At 46.0% G+C, this 24534-nt stretch overlaps 1 protein-coding gene across 2 annotated transcripts in view; it reads right to left on the reverse strand.

Moving 5' to 3' along the window:
* CDS2 (CDP-diacylglycerol synthase 2) overlaps positions 1 to 24534 on the reverse strand; it is a 77852-nt gene that overhangs the window by 18056 nt on the left and 35262 nt on the right. For both annotated transcript variants that reach the window (XM_010343785.2, XM_003933223.3), the window contains exons 2-5: positions 9371 to 9507; positions 8032 to 8128; positions 5663 to 5760; positions 3464 to 3603 (exon numbers count right to left, since the gene is read on the reverse strand). In XM_010343785.2, coding sequence (XP_010342087.1) covers positions 3464 to 3603; positions 5663 to 5760; positions 8032 to 8128; positions 9371 to 9507 — 472 coding nt within the window. The remainder of the gene's footprint in view (positions 1 to 3463; positions 3604 to 5662; positions 5761 to 8031; positions 8129 to 9370; positions 9508 to 24534) is intronic.

The raw sequence follows: 24534 nt of genomic DNA on the forward strand, positions 1-24534 counted from the left end.
TGCTTGTTTTTAAAAATAAAGTTTTATTCAAACACAGTTAAGTCCATTGTCTATGGCTGCTTTCAAGCTACAGCTCAGCAGAACTGAGTACAGTCATGCTCTGAACAACGAGGTTCTGGTCAACAACAGACCACATGTACAAAAATGGTTCCCTAAGATTATAATACCCATTAGACTGTAATACCATAAGATTTACTAATTACCATATGGTACCTTTTCTATGTTTAGATACACAAATACTTACCATTGTGTTATAAATGCCTACAGTATTTATTTGGTAAAGTAACATGCTATACAGGTTTGTACTGTAAGAGAAATAGACTACACCTTATAGCCTAGGTGTGTAGGAGGCTATACCACCTAGGTCTGTGTAAGTACACTCTATGATGTTTGCACAATGACAAAATCCCTACAATGCATTTCCCAGAAGGTATCCCATTGTTAAATGACACATGACTGTAATTGCAAGAGAGACCCTATGGTACCCAAAGTCTAAAATATTTACTGTTTGGAACTTTAATAAAAGTTTGCTGGCTGCTGTGCCTATAGAGTAGCAATTCCTTTATTCCTTTACTTTCTTAATAGACTTGCTTTCACTTTACTCCATGGACTCACCCCAAATTCTTTCTTATATGAGATCCAAGAACACTCTTGAGGTCTGTGTCCGGACCCCTTTTTGGTAACATCTTTCTGGTGAACCCCAAAGGGACAATACTGAGGAGACCCCCCAACCCAAAGGAAATAGGCTGCAGCACTGAATGGCTGACTTCGGGTTTTTTCTGCAATTTAGACTGACTGCTTGTTCCTGTGAACCCACCAGTGATCTCTGGCTGTAGCTCAGAAGAAACAAGAGGGATTGGTGATGTAGAAACTTGAATCAGTATTCTAATTCTGGGAACATTGCAGTCAGTTACTGACCCCATATCAGCTTGGTTCCAACAATTGCCTGGTTCATGGAAAGCCTTCTTACTTAGTTTACTTGGGATAGTTTTGCTTATTTTGCTTTACTGTTGTGGAATATATTACTGTTGTACTCTTTGTGTAAGAATGCAGGTTAAGCTTAGTCAATGTTCTCTTAAACACTTATTAATCTTCCAAATATCACCTTGTGTCAGAGTTATGAATGGCCTTCACCATAGTGACACTTTCTGACTGAGCTCCTCTCAACCCTGAATACAAGAGATCTTGATAGTTGGGCAGGAATATCATCACCCCTATTCAGCCTGAAGAAGTTACAGAAGGTGGTTCATCCCTCTGCAACTTTTAGGATTAAGGATTCTCTTAGAAAAGTGAGGGAGGAAATGTCAGAGGCACTTGAACTACAGCAACTGCATCTTGAATAGGAGCTGGGTAAAATCAGGCTGAGACTTACAGGGTTTGCATGCCCAGATGGTTAGGCATTCTAAGTCACAGGATGAGATGGGAGGTCAGCACAAAATACAGGTCATCAAGTCCTTGCTGATAAAACAGTTTGCAGTAAAGAAGCCAGCCAAACCCCTCCAAAACCAAGATGGCAATAAGAATGACCTCTGGTCATCCTCACTGCTACACTCCAACCAGTACCATGGCAGTTTACAAATGCCATGGCAACGTCAGGAAGTTGGCCTATATGGTCTAAAAAAGGGAGACATGAATAATCCACCCCTTGTTTAGCATATTAACAAAGAAATAACCATAAAAATGGGTAACCAGCAGCCCTTGGGGCTGCTCTGCCTATGGGGTAGACATTCTTGTATTCTTTTACTTTCTTAATAAACTTGCTTTCCCTTAAAAAAAAAAAAGTTTGCCAACACCCGTCCTAGAGAATAGCGCTGGGAGAAGAGGGATCTACAAGGTATAGGGTCAAGACTACCTTTTTATGTCTCTCATAGTGACCTAGATGGTAGCAAAACATGTCTGCAGACCCCTTTTCCAGGAAGGAGAGGAATCTTTATCCATAAATATGCAGAGCCCCTCAAAAGCTGTCTGACCCAGAAATAAGTATACCACTGTTCCAGACCCTCACCTCCCACTGGCAAAGGCTGCTTTCAGGGTCTGCAGCATGCTCTCTGAATATCCTCAATGGCAGCAGAACCCTTCAAAGTAGATTTTAATAGCCAGGTATTTTTTATTTTTAATAGCCAGGTATCATTCACAGAAGTATTGCTATCAAGCTGATCAAAAATAGGTCAGACTGACATTGAGGTCAGAACAAATTTTTCATGCACCTCAAACTAGCTTTGAAGGCAACTATGAAAAACTATCAGCATTATTAGAATTAGTACCCAGGCTTAACTGAGTTTATATTAACATAACGCTTTAATGTTTGTGAAGTTTTAATGTATTTGATTTAATCCTCACAGTAACCCTGCAGTTTTAGCTCTAGATTACGAAAGAGCTAACTGAGACTCAGAAAGATTAGGTTCCTAGCCCCCACTGAGGTTGCAGAGTCTTTTTAAGCCCAAATCCAATAAAATTTCCACCATGCTACAATGTTACCCAAGTTAGTCTCCTAAAATGACTCCCCTAAAGATGGTAAGTTCTCAGATGACTTTTTGTTTCAGTCCCACAGCAGAATCTTTGCCAACAGGAGAGTCAGGACACAACCATGTTGTGCTACTCTTCAATGGTGGCTAAAACACAGAGGCAGGTGGCACACACTACAGTCCTGCCCTTCACACTCCATTTCTCTTAAAAGAGGGGCTACACGACCGGGCATTGTGGCTCTTTGGGAGGCCAAGGCAGGCAGATCACTTAAGCTCAGGAGTTCAAGATCAGCCTAGCCAACATGGTGAAACCCCATCTCTACTAAAAATACAAAAATTAGCTGGGCGTGGTAGTGTGCACCTGTGGTCCCAGCTACTTTGGGACCTGGGGTAGGAGGATCACTTTAGCTCGGGAGGCGGAGGTTACTGTGAGCTGAGATTGTGCCACTGCACTCCAGCCCAGGTGATGGAGTGAGAGCCTGCCTCAGAAAAAAAAAAATAAATAAGGAAAGAGCTACTACAGCTCAACATAGACAGAACACCGGCTCTGCTCCCCTCCATGGTCAGAGTTAATATCACAAAACTGTGCACTCGGCCGGGCGCGGTGGCTCAAGCCTGTAATCCCAGCACTTTGGGAGGCCAAGGCGGGTGGATCACGAGGTCGAGAGATCGAGACCATCCTGGTCAACATGGTGAAACCCCGTCTCTACTAAAAATACAAAAAATTAGCTGGGCATGGTGGCACGTGCCTGTAATCTCAGCTACTCAGGAGGCTGAGGCAGGAGAATTGCCTGAACCCAGGAGGCGGAGGTTGCAGTGAGCCGAGATCGCGCCATTGCCCTCCAGCCTGAGTAACAAGAGCGAAACTCCGTCTCAAAAAAAAACCAAAAAACAAAAAAAAAAAAACTGTGCACTAACCAAGAAATTCCCAAATTCCTACTTGACAGATATACAAAAACAATACAGACACAAGAAGTGGTGAACTACTTAATGCATACCTATTAGATAGAGAGTAAAGGAAATGAACCGGTGGTATTTACTGAGAATCCGCAAAGGCTCTTCTCTCTGGACCAGGGTGAAGAAGTAATCTGTCACTGTCTCACCATAGAAGAAATAGTTTACACACAGGAGGAAGTACCTGTAAATGAAAACAGGTCATTGCTGCAGGGAGCACCCTTGCCTTTATAGCAAGACAGTCAGACATCGCTGAGGAGGGGACAGAGAGCAACAGAATGTCCCCTTCCCCCCCACCGCCCCGCCCTTTAGCTCCACAGGACAGCTCACAGAGGGACAGGTGGACCAGTTTCCTGCTCTCTGGTGACACCACACGTGAGAAATTTATCTAGAAACAGGTAGCAGCTTTCATTCACTCTCCATTTCTCCGAAACGTGAGACTCCGTTTTTGCCCCTTTTGTAGCATTCCCATACCTAACTGAGGGATCCTGAACCATACGACCTTCAAAAACATGCCTCATCCTGCTTCCCAGTCTCATTTCCACTCTTCCCAACAGGAACTGCTCCACTCCTATCAAAATGGTTTCTTCCGGCTTTGTTGCCTGTCTGCTGTTCTCCTGCCTTTTTCCTGCTCCTGACATTCTCTTCGCTTCTCCATTTTTTTCACTCCTTGCTCAAATCCCATTTTATTCATAAAACTTTGGAAAACCTAACATGATATCTGCCTTCCCTGCATTTATTTCTATAGCAAGTAATATGTAATTATCTGACTAAGCAATTAATGATGCATCTCCCTCTCTGAAGCCTGGCTCTGACTCACAGACCATCCACTAGCGTTAACTCTTCACTTGTTTATCCTCTCTCCTCAACCAGTGTTCGTGAGAAGAGAAGCCATCCTTATAGCCTCCACAGTGCTGCTGAATATGAGACCATGCAGCCACCACTGCAAACCCCCAACAAGGATCCTGAGATAGAGAAGAAAGTGGAGAGCTTTTCTTTCCCATTATTTTTTTTATATAATTTTGAAATACAAAAACTCCCATATTGGGTTTATTTTCTGTTACACGGAAAAAACTTTCTTTGGAAAGTGACCACAGCCAGGAGTCAGGCCTCCTGAGTATGTCAACAAAATCCAAAACACTGCTTTCCAGCTATAGAATAGGCACAAGAGGGATCTGCATCTTAAGCCAGGTGGCAATCACAGTTCCATCTGGAGGCTGGGAGGCAGCCTGTACTGTTGAGTGATGGGAAGCACCTCAGGAAGGGGGTGCCCAGCTTACATCTGAGCACATCGACTTCCTTGACCATGACCAGGTTGCTGGGGCAAAAACCACTACTCTCCAGCCGCCTAAGTCATAGTCTCAACCCCTGTATCCCTGCATGTGGGGTGAAAAGGTCTGCATTTGCCCCAGTCTTCAAAGTCACTACCTGAGAATACTACAGCCAATAAGGCAGAGGGTTTCAGATCAGAAAGGGGTCTCACACATGCGCTACAGGGTTTTCTTTTGTTTCTGATTTCAGAAAGCTGAGTCCTTTCCTAGGAAAGGGAGAAAGCCAACTTTCCCAGTGGAGCCCAGATCCCATGCATTCAGTCTTACTCCTGCCCACCCTGGCACTCAAAACACCTCTGATGAACTAGGGCTCCAACACCAGTCTGGAAACCACTGAGTCTCAACCATCTGTCTTAGAGACAAGGAAACCAAGTTCCAGGGATAACAAGCAAAGCCAGCAGTAGAACCTAACAACTCCCAGACGGCTCTAGCGGGATGCTGCAATATGACAGCATGAAAAATACGCTGATCTAGAAAAACAGAATCATCGTGTAGAGTTTAAGGAATCCAAATACCGAGGCAAACACAGTCACAGAATACAGCCCATCTGGTTTCTTCTCAGGAAGCTTCCAGACTCCAAGTAACTATTAAAGATTCCTCCAAGGCTGACCACACAGTCTGGCCTATGAAATACTCGGGTCTCAAAGGTACTGTGCAAGTCTGTGGCAATCACTCCATCTCCTTTTTCTCCTGCCTTTTTCTTGCTCCTAATATTCTCTTCACTTATCCATTTTCTCACTTGTTGCTCAAATGCTATTTTCTTCATAAAACTTTGCATGATCTAACATGATAACTGCCTCCCCAGCACTTATTTCTATAGCAAGTAACAGAAATGCCCACCATCACTGTAAACACCTGCCACAAAGCACATTATCCAAATTCTAAGGGCCTCTGTGGGGCCAGAGAGCTTACCAGCTGAGGGTCCTGAACCAGGGCAGGTCATAGGAGTGGTAGACGTTGTAGCCAATAGTGATTATCTCATGGAAACACTTAATCTGAACACACATCACCTGCAGGACACAAAACATAAAATGATACCCCAATTCTTATGATTTTTGGAAATGGAAACCAACAGGTCATGAGCCTTCCAGAAAACCCATTATATTTAAGAAAAACATCAGGCCTCCAGTGGTTCTGCTTGCCTCATCCTTCCACTCTCACATTATCCCACAGAGCAATGCAGCCTTCTATGTTACAGGGAGTAGATCCAATTTTCCACTCACAATAAAATATACACCCTGATGTTTCAATTAATTTTTTTTTTTTTTTTTTTTTTTGAGATGGAGTTTCGCCCTTGTTACCCAGGCTGGAGTGCAATGGCGCGATCTCGGCTCACCGCAACCTCCGCCTCCTGGGTTCAGGCAATTCTCCTGCCTCAGCCTCCTGAGTAGCTGGGATTACAGGCACGTGCCACCATGCCCAGCTAATTTTTTGCACTTTTAGTAGAGACGGGGTTTCACCATGTTGACCAGGATGGTCTCGATCTCTCGACCTCGTGATCCACCCGCCTCGGCCTCCCAAAGTGCTGGGATTACAGGCTTGAGCCACCGCGCCCGGCTAATTTTTTTTTTTAAGACAGGGTTTCAGCATGTTGCTCGGGTGTGGGGAACACTCCCGTGTGAGACCCCTAAAAGGCGTGAGTCTCACTATACGGTGAGTTTGATCCCAAACACAGTTTCCTACTGGAGGCAGTAGAGCTATCCGGAAATATAGGAACTGAAAGATGAATGATCAGTTTCTAATATCAACCACAATATCGTTTGGGCCTAAAACTATGCGTTGCTGCTAGACCGAGTAACCCCCTACCAGCAACCAGTTCCTGCTTTTAACCTTTTTATGACTTTAAGAATAAGTTTTAACCTTTACTTACCTAACTGCCTTGTACCCTAGATAATGGTTTAACTGTCAATATTTGCAAAGCAAAATGCCACCTTAAGGGATGGCTTTGATTCCTGACTCAGAGTTTCCTGAATGGGGAGTTGAGTAAAGTTGAGTCAGGAGTAGACAAAGGAGAATCTGATTAAAAGATATTCTGATGAGCAAAACCAAAAAACCTTTTCACATCTCAGTTCTAAAACAAGGTCAAACCAGAGATACCTGCAGCCAGGAGGAATGATGTTTGGATATAAACAAGCCTTGTGAGCAATGTTTGGATATAAACAAGCCTTGTGAACAATGTTTGGATATAAACAAGTCTCACGTGAATAATGTTTGGATATAAACAAGCTTTGTGAATAATGTTTGGATGCAAACAAACTTTGTGATTGTAGAAAATTTTGTTACTTTTTACAACCATTGATCGCATATCTGACTTCTCTATTGTATAGGCCATGTGAGGCATACATTTACATTCCTCTTCCTATGACATAAACCAAAGCCAAGAAAATGTATTTATTCCTGGCCTTTGAAAAATAAAATTTGCTGTTTAGGCACAGCCTATCAGCCCTCCAGACGCCTCACTTTTTCTCTCTGTCTTTATTAATTTTCCAGGCGCACTCCTTCTTCCAGGTATTGGGACCCTCTTGCAGGTCGAGAGACCCCCGGGCAGACGTGCCTACCCGTCCCGGACGGTCCACGACACTCGGGCTGGTCTTGAACTCCTGGGCTTAAGCAATCTACCTGCCTCGGCCTCCCAAAGTGCTAGGATTACAGAGGCGAGTCACTGCACCCACCAGCCAAGCTGGTCACAAAATCCTGGGCTCATGCAATCCTCCTGCCTTGGCCTCTCAAAGTGCTGGAATTACAGGTGTGAGCCGCCGTGCCTGGCCCTCAATTAACTTTTTATTCTAGAACCTCCAAGGATTCAACCAGTCCATTCTCCTGATGACTTTGAATACTTGAAAAGTCTCAACTGTTTTGCTCGCATGCAGCTGATGGTCACTTGACCCTGTCCAGGACTGTGGGAAGACAGAGAAAGCAGCTCTGTGGACTGGGATTTCTTAATAAAAGCTCTAAGCCCTGGAGGGAGGCCCCAGGAAAACAAGAAACAAAACCAGGAGTCACACAGAGACATGGCCAGGGTGTAAGTTTACAGAGTTGGAATAACAAAGTCAGTTTTTTAAATGAAGAGACATCTTCAATCATAAACAACTAGCCTATCCCAGAGAGCCTCCAGGTGGCTACTGAAAAGTAGAAAGTCACAGATGTTCTATGGCAGAGGATTTTTGAGGAGTCTGGACCCCTATCAATTCCCACAACCAACCCAACACCTGGCACTTAAGACAAACAGGCCTGTAGCAAAAACTGAAGGGAAAACTAAAATAGTGTGAAATGGCACTTACGATTATCATTAAAACCATTGGTCCCAGGTAAATGATGATGAAGAAAAATGCAATCATGGCCATAGTCAGAATGCCTCTCACCCACCAGTTCTTCCATCTAGGTCAGAGAGTAGGGGAAGGAGAAAACACCAGTTAGGAACCCAGAAAGAATCAGTGCACAAACTCAAGGGATATGGATCTTCCTGATATTTGAGGGCCCTGAGCTCAGTCCTTTCCAGATTCACCTTGATGGAAGCACCAGCCACATGCTGGCAGGAGCAAGGCCACTAGTACCAATGCCTCACCCACAACCAGATCCAGCAGAAAAACACACCCAGCTTATATCTTAAAGAATGTATCAGGCAAAAGCCAAACAAACAAAAAAAAAACAAGGGAAATACAGTGCCTTCTGCATCTGTATCCACTTGAATGGTTTCTACAGCTGACTAGCTGAAGAAAAAAACGTTTTCTTCTGGCAGCAGGATCCTAAACTGCACTGCCCTGAATAATTATGGGAATAAGAGTAACATTATGCAATGATAATAACAACTACCACAAATATGCATAAGGTACTTTTATGAGGACTTTACATACATTAACTCCTTCAATCCTCAACATACTTCGCTTTTACAGGTGAGGAAATAGAGGCACAGGTCAAACAGCTGGCAAATAGTAAAGCTAGGATCTGAATCCAGGGGTCTGGCTGCAAAGTCCACACCCTTAATCACTGTACAATTCAGCCTCCCAAGGGGACATCTGGAGGCACACATAGGAACATTTAGATAATGCTTTGGGGTCTTATAATTTGTTTTTGATCTACCCACAAAGCTGTGTTAGAAGGACCAAGTTCTCAAGGGCCAAAAGTTTTAACCCTAGATTCATCTAAGTTCAGATGTTTCCCAGTTCTTCCTGGAGAATTTAAGGAACTGTTCCCAATGAATGTGGGAGAGAGAAACTAAACTCTGAACTGGAAACATGGACTCCTCAGTAAAAAGCAGCCTGCCCATTAGTCACAAACCCAAGGCCAGTTTCCTGTGACATGTAATGTCAGCTGAACTCACCTACCTCCATCCTTCCTGTCCCCTCTTCCTCTTTGGACCTCACCTCCTAGTCCAGTCTGGAGCACCCTTCCAGGGCCAGATCCTTCCAGTCTTGGTTGCGCTCCCCTCCTGGTCACTGTGCTCACAGCCACTGCTAAGCACTAGCTTATACTCAACAGGGCCTGGAGCAGTGGCATGGGAGGCTGAGGCAAGCGAGCAGGCCGGCTCCGAGAGACCATGGGCTCTTTGCAGGCTCTTCCAGAGCACTTGGACATGGTGCAAAGCCCCCAACAAGCACCTCCATCATTAAGCCAGGTTACCTTGAAGACAAGTTGGAAAGGGCCCTATTGAGGACCTCCGGGGTATCATCTGCAGAGACTGGCAGGGGAGCTGATTCTGTCCGGCTCTCACTGTCCGACGCAGTCTCTCCATCTACCTTTGCTTCTGACTCTGACTCCTATGTGGCAGAAACACACAAGAGAAAAAGGTAAAAAGTGCTGAGTAGACCATTGAGAAGTCTATGCCTGTCATGAGAGATCTGTGGGGAAAGATTCCAAACAGGGCTTAAGAACCTGGCACAGTCAGGTGATGGGACCGATAGGACTAGCAGCAATCCTGACGCTGTTGTGATATGTGCCGAAGTGGTCAGCCGCACTCTGCTGGAAAAGAGGTGGGTATGTGCACCGCATACCGTCTGCTCAACCACAGAGGACAGATCCAGAAGAGAGAGAACATGGCTCCTTTGTATCCAAAGAATGCAAAAGGGAGACTGGGACTGATTTTACCAGGAGGTTATCCCTGAGAATGCCAGGGCAGCCAATGGCACTGACCAAGCTCTCTCAGGGGAAGCCAGGTGGTGTGGGCTGTTGCCCCTGTAGACCTGTTAATGCCAACATGCCCCAAGTCCAGAGTATTATTTCTGGACTTCACTAGAGCCCTCTGTGTGGAGGTCAACCACAGTCAGTGTGCACAATGAACCATACAGCCTACTCTAGCCAATGCTTGAGCCAGGACTGGTGCATCACTGCCCTTTCCCTTCCACCAGGCCCTGGGTGTCAAAAGACCTGCAGGAACTCATCCTGCTCCCAGCCTGGGTGAGGGAACCAGAGCCATGCCAGCAATAAGCTCTTTATCCAAAGTATCAAGGGACAGGCTACTCTGAATCCAAGGAACCATCCTACTACTCAAGTCTCTTCTTTCATAGGGGAATTTAGACTAGTTGCTATGAGAAGAGGTGGAGGAGAAATTTAATCACGAGCATCAACACTACTTAGTATCTGTATAGCCCTGCACAGTCTGAAGAGCCTTTCCCAGGCCTGCAAACTTCAGGGCAGTATAGGAGGAAAGGAAGGGCAAGAGAAGCCCTGTTTACAAATAAGAAACAGGGGATCTGGGAATTTCAACGTGTGGCCCCATGTCTCATATTAACCCAGGTCCTCTGACTTCCCTGATGACTGATAAATGCATAGAATTGAGCACCGTTTCACATGTTCATTGGCCGTTTGGATAACTTCTTTTGTCAAGTATTTGTCAAATGATTGGCCAGTTTTTCTGCAGAGTTTTCTGCCTTTTTTCATTGATTGTAGTGGTTTATGCACTTCAGATTTGAGTAATCTGTGTCACAAATATGTTCTCTCAGATTGCTCTAACCCTTACCTTCACCTCAGCCAAGGTTAGACACCCCAGTTATTTGCCCTCTTAACATTCAAACCTTCTCCCTCTTGGCTCTGGCCACAATGGGGACTTTGGTAAATGTCTCCTTGGCTGACAATAAGCTCTTAAAGACAAGAACATAACAACTTGTTCTCATTATCCCCACGCGTGGCACACAGCAAAACACTTACTAATGGATGGAAGGAGGAAGAGAAGAATTAAGTCCAGGTAGGTAAAGAAAAATCCATACCCCAGAACCTAAAATACAATAAAAAAATTAAATACCCTACCCTTCCAAAAAAAAAAAAAAAAAAAAAGAAAGAAAAATCCAGCCCCTGCCCTCAGAGACAGCTCTTTCTAAATTAATTTACAACTGTGAGAAGACAGAGAGCATTAACCAGTGCAGATTAGCAAAACAGAAAAACAAAACAGATTAGCAAAAAAGAGGGCCTCGCCTAGTGCAGACTGCTGATATAAAAGAGACAGCTGGCTTTGGTACAGGCCTGATAGAGATGGCCTCATCATTAGGATCCAAGGGAAAGAGCCACAGCTTCTGACCACAGTGACTGCTCCCTACTCCACTACAACTGAGCCAGGTGGCTCTGAATAAGTCACCCAAGTACCTCTATACTTTGGCATCTTCACCTTATAAAAGGGGACCAGTAAGGTAAGGCCCCTCCTTCCCATGGGGATTCCTTGAAGAGATATAACCAAACTCCCACCCAGGGCTGGGTCCCAGTACACCACTCCAGAGGTTCTGAAACACAGCAAGGTCTCCAGAGTTGCCCCTCTCCAGGGAGACTAAATGAAGATAAAGCATTCAGAACAGCTTTCCAATCTTTACTTCAACATTGACACCCACACCACCATCAGCAACCACCAGCTGTCGGTAATAGTACAGTAATCACTACAAGGTAATGATGCTGCCTGATTACCCGGCTCTGACCTCTAAAACCTTGGGGCTTCAAAATGCTGGCACCTGGACCCTACCGAGACTCCCACTGACGCCTTCCAGGAGCGCCCAGAAGCTGCAGGGACTGTGCTCCAGCACAGCAGGCAAGAGGGCATTCACACACAGAAAACCCGGCACAAGGTTATTTTTAGCTTATCCATCCTATTGTTAAGGAGACTCACAAGGGCTGCTGGTTCCTCAGGCAGGGAAGGACAGGAACGGAACACAGGCAGGGTGTCCTGTGAGGGAGGAGCAGGCAGCTCCAGCTCCAGCTCCATGCTAAAAGCCTCTCTGGACCTTCCATTAGCCCAGCACTGCATCCTGCAACACTGTCAGACCTGACTCCCCTCCTTCCTTGTAGGAAGGCTGAAGTGAAGAGAGGTATCTGGAGGCAGAGAGTAGTAAAAGGCGATAGAGAACTGTTCAAAGATACCGCAACTATGTTACCAAGACTTCAGGGGGACTGAGCTGAGCAATGAAGTAATCACCTGAACAAACAAGTCTGAAAGAGATTAACTTTCTGGTTTTTTCCTGCCTTTGAGTAACTCCAGGTTCCCTGGGCCTCACCCAGGCCTACTGAGGAAGCATCCTCCGAGCAGGAGACCAACACCAACACGGACCACGCTCTCCCACAAGCTGAGACAGGGCCGAACAGGTGGCAAGGACAAATCCCTGTGAGAGGGGAAACTGCACAGCCCAGGGAAGACACAGAGGAGGAGGGGGACAGGTCAGCCAGCCACCCCACTCCTGATGTCCTGTGGACACCAAAGGGAACAGGAACCTGAGAGAACATGGATGCCTGCAGTCTTCCAGCTCCTCCCCACCCCGTGGACAAAAAAAAGGCATTCTGCCTGGGGAAACAGCTGCTCATACCTGGGAAAAGGAAGCTGAGTGCCGGCGACAGCTTCCACAGAGGATCGGGAAGGACTCAAGGACCTGGGACCCATGCTCCTTCCCACAAGAAAGATGGCACATGCTGAACATGTTCATCAGTTTGCTCCTCTGGGGCACAGCGAGGCGGGTAGATGTCAAGGAAAACTTTCTGCAGAATGAGGCAGCAACAGTCCAGGAAAGCAAGGCCCAGGGCCAGCTCTGACACTCAGGACACGCAGCACAGGCCTCCATGCTCTGGTCTTCAGTGGGGAAAGGACTCCCTATCTTGGAAGGTTGTTGGGATGACCAATGTGACCTCGATGAAAGTCTATGAAAACTGTAAAGGACTGAATAGCAGCAGGTGGCTGCCACACTCCCCTCCCTCACCTACCCCTCAGTAGCCTGACCACAGCACACAGGACCGAAGCACAAGAGCCTAAAACACCCTCCCCAGACAAGCTGGGCACCCTTCCCGAGGAGAGCATCAGGCCTTGCTGGGGCCAGGTGCTAATAAGTGATCTGGGCATGGTATTTGCCTACCTTGCTTCAAGCTCTTTCACACTGGCAGCTCCGACTCAAAACTGTAAGGTGGTGTCTGAAACACAAAGGCTACCCATTAAAGCAACAGTCCACACTAGTAGACTCTGAAGCTGGACGCATGCATCACCATCTGCCAAAGTGTGGGGAAAAAAATCTTAGAACTTATCTCTACTAGCCGGGCACGGTGGCTCACGCCTGTAATCCCAACACTTTGGGAGGCCGAGGCGGGTGGATCACGCGGTCGAGAGATCGAGACCATCCTCCTCAACAAGGTGAAACCCCGTCTCTACTAAAAATACAAAAAATTAGCTGGGCACGGTGGCGCGTGCCTGTAATCCCAGCTACTCAGGAGGCTGAGGCAGGAGAATTGCCTGAACCTAGGAGGCGGAGGTTGCAGTGAGCCGAGATCGCGCCATTGCACTCCAGCCTGGGCAACAAGAGCAAAACTCCGTCTCAAAAAAAAAGAAGAAGAAGAAGAAGAGAACTTATCTCTACTTACCTCATTCTTCTTTTCTTTCCCATGTATGCTTTGTATTGGGCATTTTCATCAGTACATGTCATATGTTCATGAATATAAACTGGGACACATGGTAAAAACATCATATACATGTCAGACACGGTGGTGCGTCAGAGGCCGGGAGCTACCTGTTCACCACGGCACTGAGCGGTGCCTAGAACATAGCAGGTGACCCAAGATTTGTTGAACTGATGAGCTAATTAATTCTACTTGACCTGCGATAGACCAAAGTGTCCAGACTACCCTGAGGTATGACAGCACCCATTTTCCTGCTCACGAGCCTGAGAGGTGCCCCTGTCTCCCCTGCAGCAGCCCTGGCAGCAGGACCAGGCCAGCATCCACTTCTGCCTCACTCCTGGTCGGCGCCGGGACCAACTCGTCTACACCCAACTCCCGGGCACCCCTCCTCCTTCCTTCCCTTTCAATCCTGAGGGCTGGGAACAGAGGCCAAGTGAGGCAGACCCTCTCAGGTTCTCTCTCAATCACCACCCAACCCCCCACAGTTCCTCCGCCATTGTACCGGTGTAAACAGGAAACAAGAGTCCTGCTTTACAGGAAGGGGAAAAACTCCTCTGAGGGCCCACCCCTTTTGGTCTACACAGACCCTCTAGGGAAAGACAGAAGCACTTAGGATGAGGAACACCTGGAGAGTCCCGTGTACCAAGGGCTCAGTAAAAGCCATTAGCATTTTCGCAGAAAATCATGCTCAGAAAGCTTCTCCGCCAACTGCTCAGAAGCTTCCCCACACCCAGCACTGACCCGAAGATCAGAACAGAACAGAAGCCTTCCTTCAACAGAAGAAAGAGAAGGCAGTAAGGGACAGCCAGAGGGAGCAGTGGGCGGGAGGGGGATGTTCCTTGTGGTTAAGGTCTGGCTTTTCCTGGGGAGGGACCTAGCTCAGTCCAGAACAGCATTTGTGAAACTCATTTTCACCATCAACTTTCTGGGTGGAAAACCCTGCTGTTTGGGTTTCCTGCCCGCCTGGTGGGCTTGCGAGGCTTCCTGGGCAGCAGCCTTGAGGCTCCCTTTCAGTTATCTGTTGGTGTCAGGGGCCCACCCTCCTACCTGGATATTTCTCAAGACTCTAACACCCAAAGTAGTGATGGTCAGTGTTTGACCCCAAAAAGTGTGGCTGTGGCCAGGGCTGGAGAGAATCCCTTGAGCACTGTGTCAGGCTCCATGCTGGTGGAACTTACCCTACCCCATGCCTCATTTCTTTTCTTTTCTTTCTTTTTTTTTTTTTTTTTTTTTTTTTGAGACAGAGTCTTGCTCTGTCACCCAGGCTGGAGTGCAGTAACACGATCTTGGCTCACTGGAGCCTCCGCCTCCCAGGTTCAAGCAATTCTTCTGCCTCTGTCTCCCAAGTAGCTAGGATTACAGGAACCCGTCACCACATCCGGCTAATTTATATTTTTAGTAGAGATGGGATTTTGCCACATTAGCCAGGCTGGTCTTGAATGCCTGACCTCAGGTAATCCACCTGCCTTGGCCTCCCAAAGTGCTGGGATTACAGGTGTGAGCTACCGCACCCGGCCCCATATCCCATTTCTTTACCAGATAATGGCTCAGCTTTGGACTCCACTAAAGAAAATATATTAATATTCTGTTCCCATTTGCCTATGAGGAACTAAAAACTAGGAAAAGAAAATAAGCAGTAGCATCATTAGGCTTTTCTTCTCTTTTTCTTTCATCTTCAAGGAAATGTCACTAAAAGGTAGAGTTCAATACACTGGTGGGTTATGCCTCCAACAACTCTGCCTTTCCCACTGACAATGCATTCAAATTCACAAATTTCACTAACTCCATAATTTACACAAACAATTTTTGCATTGCTTTATATGCAAGTTATCAACTTTCTCCTGGAGGAAAGTCATTAGTCTAAGCCTACCCTTTCTGCTGAATACCATGGCCTCCATCTTCTAGATCAAGCCCTGTGGCCAGCTGCCAGGGAGGGCAACTTCCCACTCACACAGACAGGATCCTAGGAGAGAAATTACCAGAGATGGGTTTATCCTTAATAAGCATCCTTAATAAGTGCCAGGGACTTAGGTGGCCCTCTCATTGAAAAAGCCAAGTAGGCTTTCATCTGAGTTCCTACTGAAAAAAAAAAATTTACATATATGTGTATGAGAGCATGTGTTTGTGTGTGTGTATTGTTAGGAATAACAAAGAAATACTTTTAGCCCTAATATTAACTCCATTTGACAAGTTCAGTTGTCAGAACAAAACACGAAACAGAAGGAGGAGCCCACTCTGAATGAGTTTACAATCATCCCCAGTATGGCCATAGCCTGTCCTCCAAAAGCCTCATAACAATAATGGGATCCACAGAAAATGCATTCAGCTACCCAGATGGACAGCCTCACTTTTCGCATCTCTAACAGGTTAACTGCACTCAGAGAAAGGACAAAAAAAGACATGTATGTGGCAGATTCAGCTTCTTAAAACCTAACTCCGGCTGTGAGCCATTTTGCTTCCAGATAAAGCTATTTACAAAGGACCACAGGGGACTTGGTAGAGGACACACCACAGATGGCCAAGGACAAGGGTTCCCAGGACAGCCACACTGGGAGCCGGCCATGTGCTCGCCATGCCCTCTCCTCCCACCTCCTCAGAGACTCACTCCATCGTTCTCCCCATCATCTCACCTCTCTCCCTTACCACAGCCCTACTTACAACCATCTAGACAGGCCCAACAAACAACTTCTGACAGCGCATCCAACCAATGCACTTTCTTCCCCATTTCGTGGGTAAACCTCTGGGAAGAGCTGTCAACATTTCATGTCCCCTCCCTGGCTGTGTATCATTCCTCAAACCACAACAACCCAATTTCAGCCCCAACTATTCCACTGAAGCAGCTCTCCCATGTCAATAAGGACCTTGCCACGAAACCCACCAGGGACTCAGTCCTCACCTTGTTCAATCCCTCAGCAGCTTTTAATGCTATTATTGAAAAACACTGGCCGGGCGCGGTGGCTCAAGCCTGTAATCCCAGCACTTTGGGAGGCCGAGGCGGGTGGATCACGAGGTCGAGAGATCGAGACCATCCTGGTCAACATGGTGAAACCCCGTCTCTACTAAAAATACAAAAAATTAGCTGGGCATGGTGGCACGTGCCTGTAATCCCAGCTACTCAGGAGGCTGAGGCAGGAGAATTGCCTGAATCCACGAGGCGGAGGTTGCGGTGAGCCGAGATCGCGCCATTGCACTCCAGCCTGGGTAACAAGAGCGAAACTCCGTCTCAAAAAAAAAAAAAGAAAAGAAAAACACTCTTCCTCTGGCTTCCAAGCAGCACCTCCCCCTGGGTTTCTGCCTGCCTCTCTGTCCCGGCTGTCTTTAGCTGGCCTTCTCCTTAGCAGCTGCCTCTTCCTTGGCCTGTCCTTTCAATTGAGGGTTCCTGGGGGGTTGGTCCTAAGCTCTCTTATTCTTCTGCTGCCACCCACTCTTCCTGAGTTTTCCCATTCATTCTGATGCTCCCTGCTGTCTCTTCTTGAGCTACAGACCCTAAATCCAAATGCCTATTAGATGTCTCCACAGACACCTAAAACTCATCATGTGTCCAAAACCAAGCTCATCATCTCTTCCCACAAACCTCTTCCTCCTATGTGACCTATCTTAGCAAATGGTACCCTTTCCCCTGAATTTTCGAAAGAACAAGGTGGCCATCAGTCTTAATGGCTCCTTCCTCAGCTTGTAGATCTGTCACCAGGCTTGTTCATGCTACCTCCAAAACAGCTTTGAGCTGCATCCACTCCTTATGCCACTTCTGTCATTCCCTTAACTCAAGCCAACATCATTCCTCCTCTGAGTAACTGCAACAGCCCAATTGGCTACCACACCTTCAGCCTAGAGTCGATTCCCACCTTCACTCTTGCCACTGCAGCACAAAGACCTTCCCAGAAATTCTGATTGTGTCACTCTCCATCCTGAACCCCTTCCACAGTTCCCCAGGGCCTAGATGACAGGTCTTTAAAATGGCGTACAAGCCCCTTGGGATCAGGGCCTTACCTGCTCATCCAGCCTTATCTCTTACAGCCATTCTGAACTAAAGTCAGTTTCCAGAACAGGTTGTACTTTCTTACCTTTAGGGCCTTTGCTCCTATGTTCCTACCTAAAACAGTCTGCAAACCACCCTCTACTGAAACCCACTTCTCTTCTGGCAAAATTTCATTGACCCTTTAAGAGATCCCTTTCTCCAAATCTTCCCCAATTGCTGTGTGTCCCAGCAGCCCCTATCCTTCTTTAAGAGTGCTCCCCACCATGGTTCATGCCTGTAATCCCAAAACTTTGGGAGGCCAAAGCGGGAGGATCACCTAAGCCTAGGAGGTTGGGGCTACAGCGAGACCTGATCATGCCACTGCACTGCGCCTAGAAGACAGAGCAAGACCCTGTCTCAAAAACAAAAGTCTCTGTGGGGGAGCCATGTTGACTTCCTCACCACTGTACCTCCAGCACCCGGCCTGGCACTTAGAACCACTCTGCACAGGCAGCCACAGCCAATTATTTTGAGAGAATCCAGGGTTTGCTAACGTGGCTAAGGTACAGCTGGGCTACATATAGCATAGGCCAACAATTCATTTTTGCACTCAATAGCACTATAGGAGGCATTTTAGGGCTGCAGCCAGCTGTCCCACTGTTTTATCTCCCCTTCTTCTTAGACGTTTGTGGCCAAATGTATCCTAAGTGATACGGGGGTTTCCAAAAAAAGTACAGGATCTGTATGTCTCAAAAAAGGATGAGGAAAGCCTGTCTGAAGTCCAGCTTCTACAAATGCAAGGCTTTCTAATTCAAATACATACAGTTGTACTGAGTCCCAACCTCTGCACGACTGCCAGTCTCATACATTAAACCAATAACTTTTGTGACAAGGAATGATCAGGAATCCTTCTTTCTCCCAATACTCTCTCCCACCTTGCCCATTAAAGCCTCCTTCTGGAGTAGATGCATCTGTTTACTAATAGCAAGCATATAACTATAAATATGAAATAGCTGCAGGAAGTACCAACCCCCATCACAAGCCATTACTTAATTCAAAACAGAGACTATCAGAGACTGAAAAACCACTCAGGTCCCCAGGAGGCTCCAACAATGGCTCCGTTCTGATGACATCACTTGTTTTCCTATTGTCTTCCAGAGTTAAGGGAAAGACACCAAAAATCAGAAGCCCCACTGGAATCCAATAGGTTCTCCCATTATCAGTTCCTTAGTCGGGCATCTCTATTTAGTATTTAAGGGAAAATGAGTTCTCAGCCTTACTGGGGAAGGAAGGAATTTTTTTTTCAATTTACCTTTTATTAGGTTAAAGCTCTTTCAAGGAGGGAGTATGTCAAATACTGCCAAAAAATCTAGTGAGATGGAGAAGAAAAATATATTTGCAATCTCAAAACTGGCCTCAAGTGTGCTCCCCAGACCTCGGCCAGGAAGCTGAACCGGACAGCTGCTGGATTCCACACGCAACAAGCCCCTAAATCATAAATCATCATCTGGTACCTGCTTCACTGTCACTCACGTTACAATGGTGCTTTCTACAAAGATTCCTAGACAAAATAAGTTGATATGAGAGCAAATGTCCCCAGTGTCTCATGCCCCAACCTCCCCTACCCCTGTGGACAGGCAAGCACCCTGGGGCTGTTTACCATATTGGAACATTATATCATCACTTTTGTAGTATTCCTGGTTTATAACCAACAATCATGGAATCAAGTACCAATCAAATAGACTCTAACGTTTCTCCCTTGAAGAACATGGAATTAATAGTGTTCTCAATCCCAAACGTGTCATATTAGTTATAGAAGAGTTCTGGGCTGGGCATGGTGGCTCATGCCTGTAATCCCGGCACTTTGGAAGGCCAAGGTGGACGGATCACCTGAGATCAGGCATTTGAGACCAGCCTGGCCAACACGGTGAAACCTCATCTTTGCTAAAAACACAAAAGTTAGCTTGGCATGGTGGTGGGCACCTGTAATCCCAGCTACTTGGGAGGCCGAGGCAGGAGAATTGCTTGAACCTGGGAGGTGGAGGCTACAGTGAGTCAAGATCATGCCATTGCATACCAGCCTGGGTGACAGAGCTAGACTCTGTCTCAAAAAAAAGAAAAGAAATCATGAAAGCAACAATGCTAAATAGTTTCTCTTTTTGACAAATAACATTAAATTGAAAATGAGAAAGCCATTGAAGAAGACTCCTAATGGCCAATGATAGAACAATTTGAGCATTAAAACAATAAACAAAAAGTGATTTAAAGACAAGTATATGAAAATTTATGAGTTCATAATGATAACTGTAAGAAATGGGCCACCCTTTGGCCACCTTTGAAGAGTGATGAGACACCAAATATTTTTTGAAAAACAGTTATTAAAAGGAAAGAGCCTCCTTACATTGCCCAGGCTGGTCTCAAACTTCTGGCCTCAAGTGATCCCCACACTTGGCCTCCCAAAGTGCTGGGATTATAAGCATGAACCACAGCACCTGGCCATCAAATTATTTTCAAATATCCATTACCTCAGCAGAGAAAAGTTAATGTGGCCTCAGTATGATCTCCCCAGGCTCTGGAGACTAAAGTGCATCTCAAACATAAAAATAAAACATTTCCATGCTGCCAAATCAGATAGACTCTCTTGTCTTCATCTTATCATATATCTTGGCAATATCAGATCTAGTTGATCATTTCCTCCTTGAAACATTTTCCTCTCAGCTACCTCCATACCATACTTATCAGGTTCTCACTCTGACTGGCTGTTCTTTCTCAGTCTCCTTTGCTATTTTATCTCTCACTGTCAGATTTAAATTTTGTTTGGAGAACCCCTAACATACCAGCAGAGAACACAGTTTGCAAACTACTGTAAAACATAACCATGTATCTCTAACAAATGAGTCATTACTACTTGAGGATGCACCTTCTGAGATACAACCATCACCCAGTACTAAATTCCTGCTGTGCCCCCAAACTGCCAGCTGCTCAGAAACTGGCTGTGTTCTTATCCTGTCACTCCAATTGGAAACTGGGATACATACTGGTGGCTCTGTTTGTACATCTCAAACCAAGATTCACAAGCTTTACTGTTAATAGAAAATCTACTTATGGTCTTATAGCCTGAAAATATTTCATTTGATGACCTGGAGACCAGAGTCAAATAGATTCCATTACAATCTGGAAACAACTGAAAACAACTCCTGGTGAGATTTTCCAGGTTTTTAAAAAAATTACCTAGGCCAGGCACAGTGGCTCAGGCCTGTAATTCCAGCACTCTGGGAGGCCAAGGCAGGTAGATCTCTTGAGGTCAGGAGCTCCAAACCAGCTTGGGCAACATGGTGAAACCCTATCTCTACTAAAAATATAAAAAATTAGCCAGGCATGGGGGCGGGCATCTGTAATACCAGCTACTAGAGAGGCTGAGGCAAGAGAATCACTTGAACCCAGGCGGCAGAGGTTGCAGTGAGCTAAGATCATACCATTGCACTCCAGCCTGGGCAACAAGGGCAAAACTCTGTCTCAAAATAAAAACTTCCCTGGGCCACAATGGAAGAAGAAGAATTGTTTTGGGCCACACATAAAATATACTAACACTAACAATAGCTTATCAGCTTTTTTAAAAAAAAGAAAAACCTCATAATGTTTTAACAAAGCTTATGATTTTGTGTTGGGCCACGGGTTGGACAAGCTTGAACTAAAGGACCTAAAAATGATAATCTGTCAGTAACAAGCTCCTTCAGAGAGAAATGAAACAAGTGCCTGCCACCTACTCCCATTTGAAGTCTTGGCCTTCTGTAGTCTGAATAGATATGTCTCCCCAAAATTCATACACTGAAATTCTAACCCCCAACTCAACTGTATTAGAAGATGGGCTACTGGAAGGTGATTAGGTCATGAGGCTGAACCCCTCATTAATGGGATTAGCACCCTTATAAAAGAGGTCCCAGAGCAATCCTTATTCCACCATGTGAGGCTTAAGTAAGATGCCGTGGATGAACCAAAAAGCAGCTCCTTATCAGACACGGAATCTGCTGGTGCTGTAATCGTGGACTTCCCAGACCCCAGGACAATGATAAACAAACTTCTGTTGTTTATAGGTCACACAGCTCATGGTGTTTCATTACAGCAGCCCAAACAGACTGAGACATGGCCTCTCTTTTCCCTGCCCAGACCCCAGATCCCACATCTTCCAGTGCTCTCTTATTCTCTTCAACTCCTCCTCTCTCTGCCTCTACCATCGTGATCTTTTCTCTCAGATTTTTTTCCACTTTTCAGATGTTTGTCCTGAAACTGTTTTTCTTTCAACTGCATTTGGCCTGGAGCCATCAATCCACCCCTCCTCCTCTTTACTTCCAAACTGTTTTAAAAAGTCTTTACCAGCCGGGCTCGGTGGCTCAAGCCTGTAATCCCAGCACTTTGGGAGGCCGAGGCGGGTGGATCACGAGGTCAAGAGATCGAGACCATCCTGGTCAACATGGTGAAACCCCGTCTCTACTAAAGGTGCAAAAAATTAGCTGGGCATGGTGGCGCGTGCCTGTAATCCCAGCTACTCCGGAGGCTGAGGCAGGAGAATTGCCTGAACCCAGGAGGCGGAGGTTGCGGTGAGCCGAGATCGCGCCATTGCACTCCAGCCTGGGTAACAAGAGCGAAACCCTGTCTTAAAAAAAAAAAAAAAAAAAAAGTCTTTACCTACAACATATTCTCCCTTCCCCCACCAACTCCTCAAACTTCTGAGTTTGGCTTCAGCCTACACCGTGTCAGAAACCATTTCCTGAAAGGTTAGCTCCCGAAGTCAAGCCCCACACACTCCAGCATCCTCACAGTCATCTGAGTAGCATCCAACCAAGCCTTGCTTTGTGCACCACCATTCCCGCTCCCACCCAGGTCACTGATGTCCTGGACATTTAGTGTCTTACCACCCAGTTCCGTTCCACTCTGCAACAACAGTTCCTTTATTTTGCTTTCGAGTACTCCTTCCACCCCCTACTCCAAGTGTATGCACATAATTTAGACCTGATTCATCAGAGCACTGTGCTCCCTTGACCAAAATGACTAGGTCAGAGAAGACAAGAACATGTAACAGTGACTTCCTGTGCTTCTGGAGCCACCAGGAGGAAGGCATGACCTTTCCCATGGGACTTTCACCTGCTGGCAGACATCTTGCTTCACCTAGCTACTACCATTTAAAACCCAAAAATGAAGCCAACATGAGGGGAAGTCAAGAGATGGAGGGAGACCACAGCTTGGTGACATTTGGATTAAGCCAGGCCGGAAGCTAGAATTATCTTAGTCTTTTAAGTTACAGGAGCCAATGGATTCCTTTTTTCCTTTTTAGTCAATTTGAGTGGCTGCCTGCATTTACAACTAATCACATCTGAATCCTCTCCAATTACATCTTCTCTGTTCTTTCTCCCCACACTTCATAAATGCTAGTAAGTCCCCCAGGCTGTATTTCCACACTGCCCCTTAGTAAGCTGACCTGCAGTTCAGCCTCTCTTCTGTGGACCAATCCCGTAACACAACTTATGTCCTCTCCTCCAAGCTCCAGTGCAACCTTTCAACCTGCCAACAAGATACCTCCAACTCGGTGGGTTCAAAAATAATCACCACCTTTCCCACCCACACTAGTTCACCCTTCTGCTTTCCTTCAAGACTCTAATCCCCTGAAATGGGCCCCATGGAAAGCAATGTCCGCATCACTGTAGCCATATCCCCTGTCCTACACACCTCGGCGGTTCTTACACTATGCAGACCCTTTCATTTAGGGTCTTTCCCATTCTCACCACTAGCACCCTTGCTGAAGCCTAGAGGTCAACCCCTCACTACTAGGCTGGCCTCCTAATTGGCATCTCCACAAATTCCTGCCTACTCCCTCTCATTTATTCTCCATAAACTACCACATTAATCTTCAAAAAGCACAGCTCTTATCACACCCCTCCTCCATTCATTTTTGCCTAGTGAATAAGACAAACTGTTCCCACTCAAGGTTCTCCACCATCCATCCCAGTCCATCCCCCACACCACCTGCTCCAGCCAAGCAAAACTGCTGCTCCCTGTTCCTGATTACTTCCTGCACTTTCCTCCTTTCCCCCTTTCCCCCTTTACTCTCAGTCTTTGCTCCTCCCTGTTAATCCTTAGATGCCACTAAGAAAAACCTCTTCTGATTGCTGTCTATGGGTAGGCAGGAAACTCCCCCAACAAAATTAATTCACTTCCTAATCCCTGGAACCTGTGACTATTATCTTATATGGCAAGAAGAGTAAACATTACTTTACAAGGCAAAAGATATGATTAAACTAAGAGAGAAGGGATTTATCCTGGATTATCCATGTGGGCCGTAAATGTAATCACATAGATCCTTATAAGAGAGAGGCAGGAGATTAGAGAGCAATGTGAAGACATAGCAGAGAGAGATATGGCTACAGCCAAGGAATGTCAACAGAAGCTGGAAGGGAGATGGCCAGATCCTCCCTAGGGCCCCCGTATGATTTTTTATTACTTTATATTTACACCAAGAGGGCACTTTCCATAATTTTAGACTTTGAGATTATAAAAAGTAAGGCCTGTCCTATTCATCTTTGTTGACCTTGAGAGCTCCTTCTCTTGAACCTGTTGAAGCTCAAGGATTAATTTTTTAAAATGAATTAAATCCATCAACCTTTACCTACAAAGCCTGCAAAATTGGCTTGCCAGCATTTGTGTGGGAAAGACAACCCTAGAGCTACAGTTACATAAATGCAATTAATGACTAAAAGTACGGAATTTCAGCCCTTCTCAAAGGTTAAAATGACTTCAGGTGGTGGGGGGGCGCTCCAAGGAACCGCCATAAAATGGAGGATGGTAATGAATGTGCTGCATTTCCCACAGCGGCAAGGGTGCTGCCAGGGATAATGACTAAGTATACAGAGTAGAAACTTTTAGAGTCCTAAGCAGTTCAATCTTGCCCTACAGAATGTATAGGTTTCCATTTGTTTCC

The sequence above is a fragment of the Saimiri boliviensis genome, chromosome 9, assembly GCF_048565385.1.
Source record: "Saimiri boliviensis isolate mSaiBol1 chromosome 9, mSaiBol1.pri, whole genome shotgun sequence".
NCBI lineage: Eukaryota > Metazoa > Chordata > Mammalia > Primates > Cebidae > Saimiri > Saimiri boliviensis.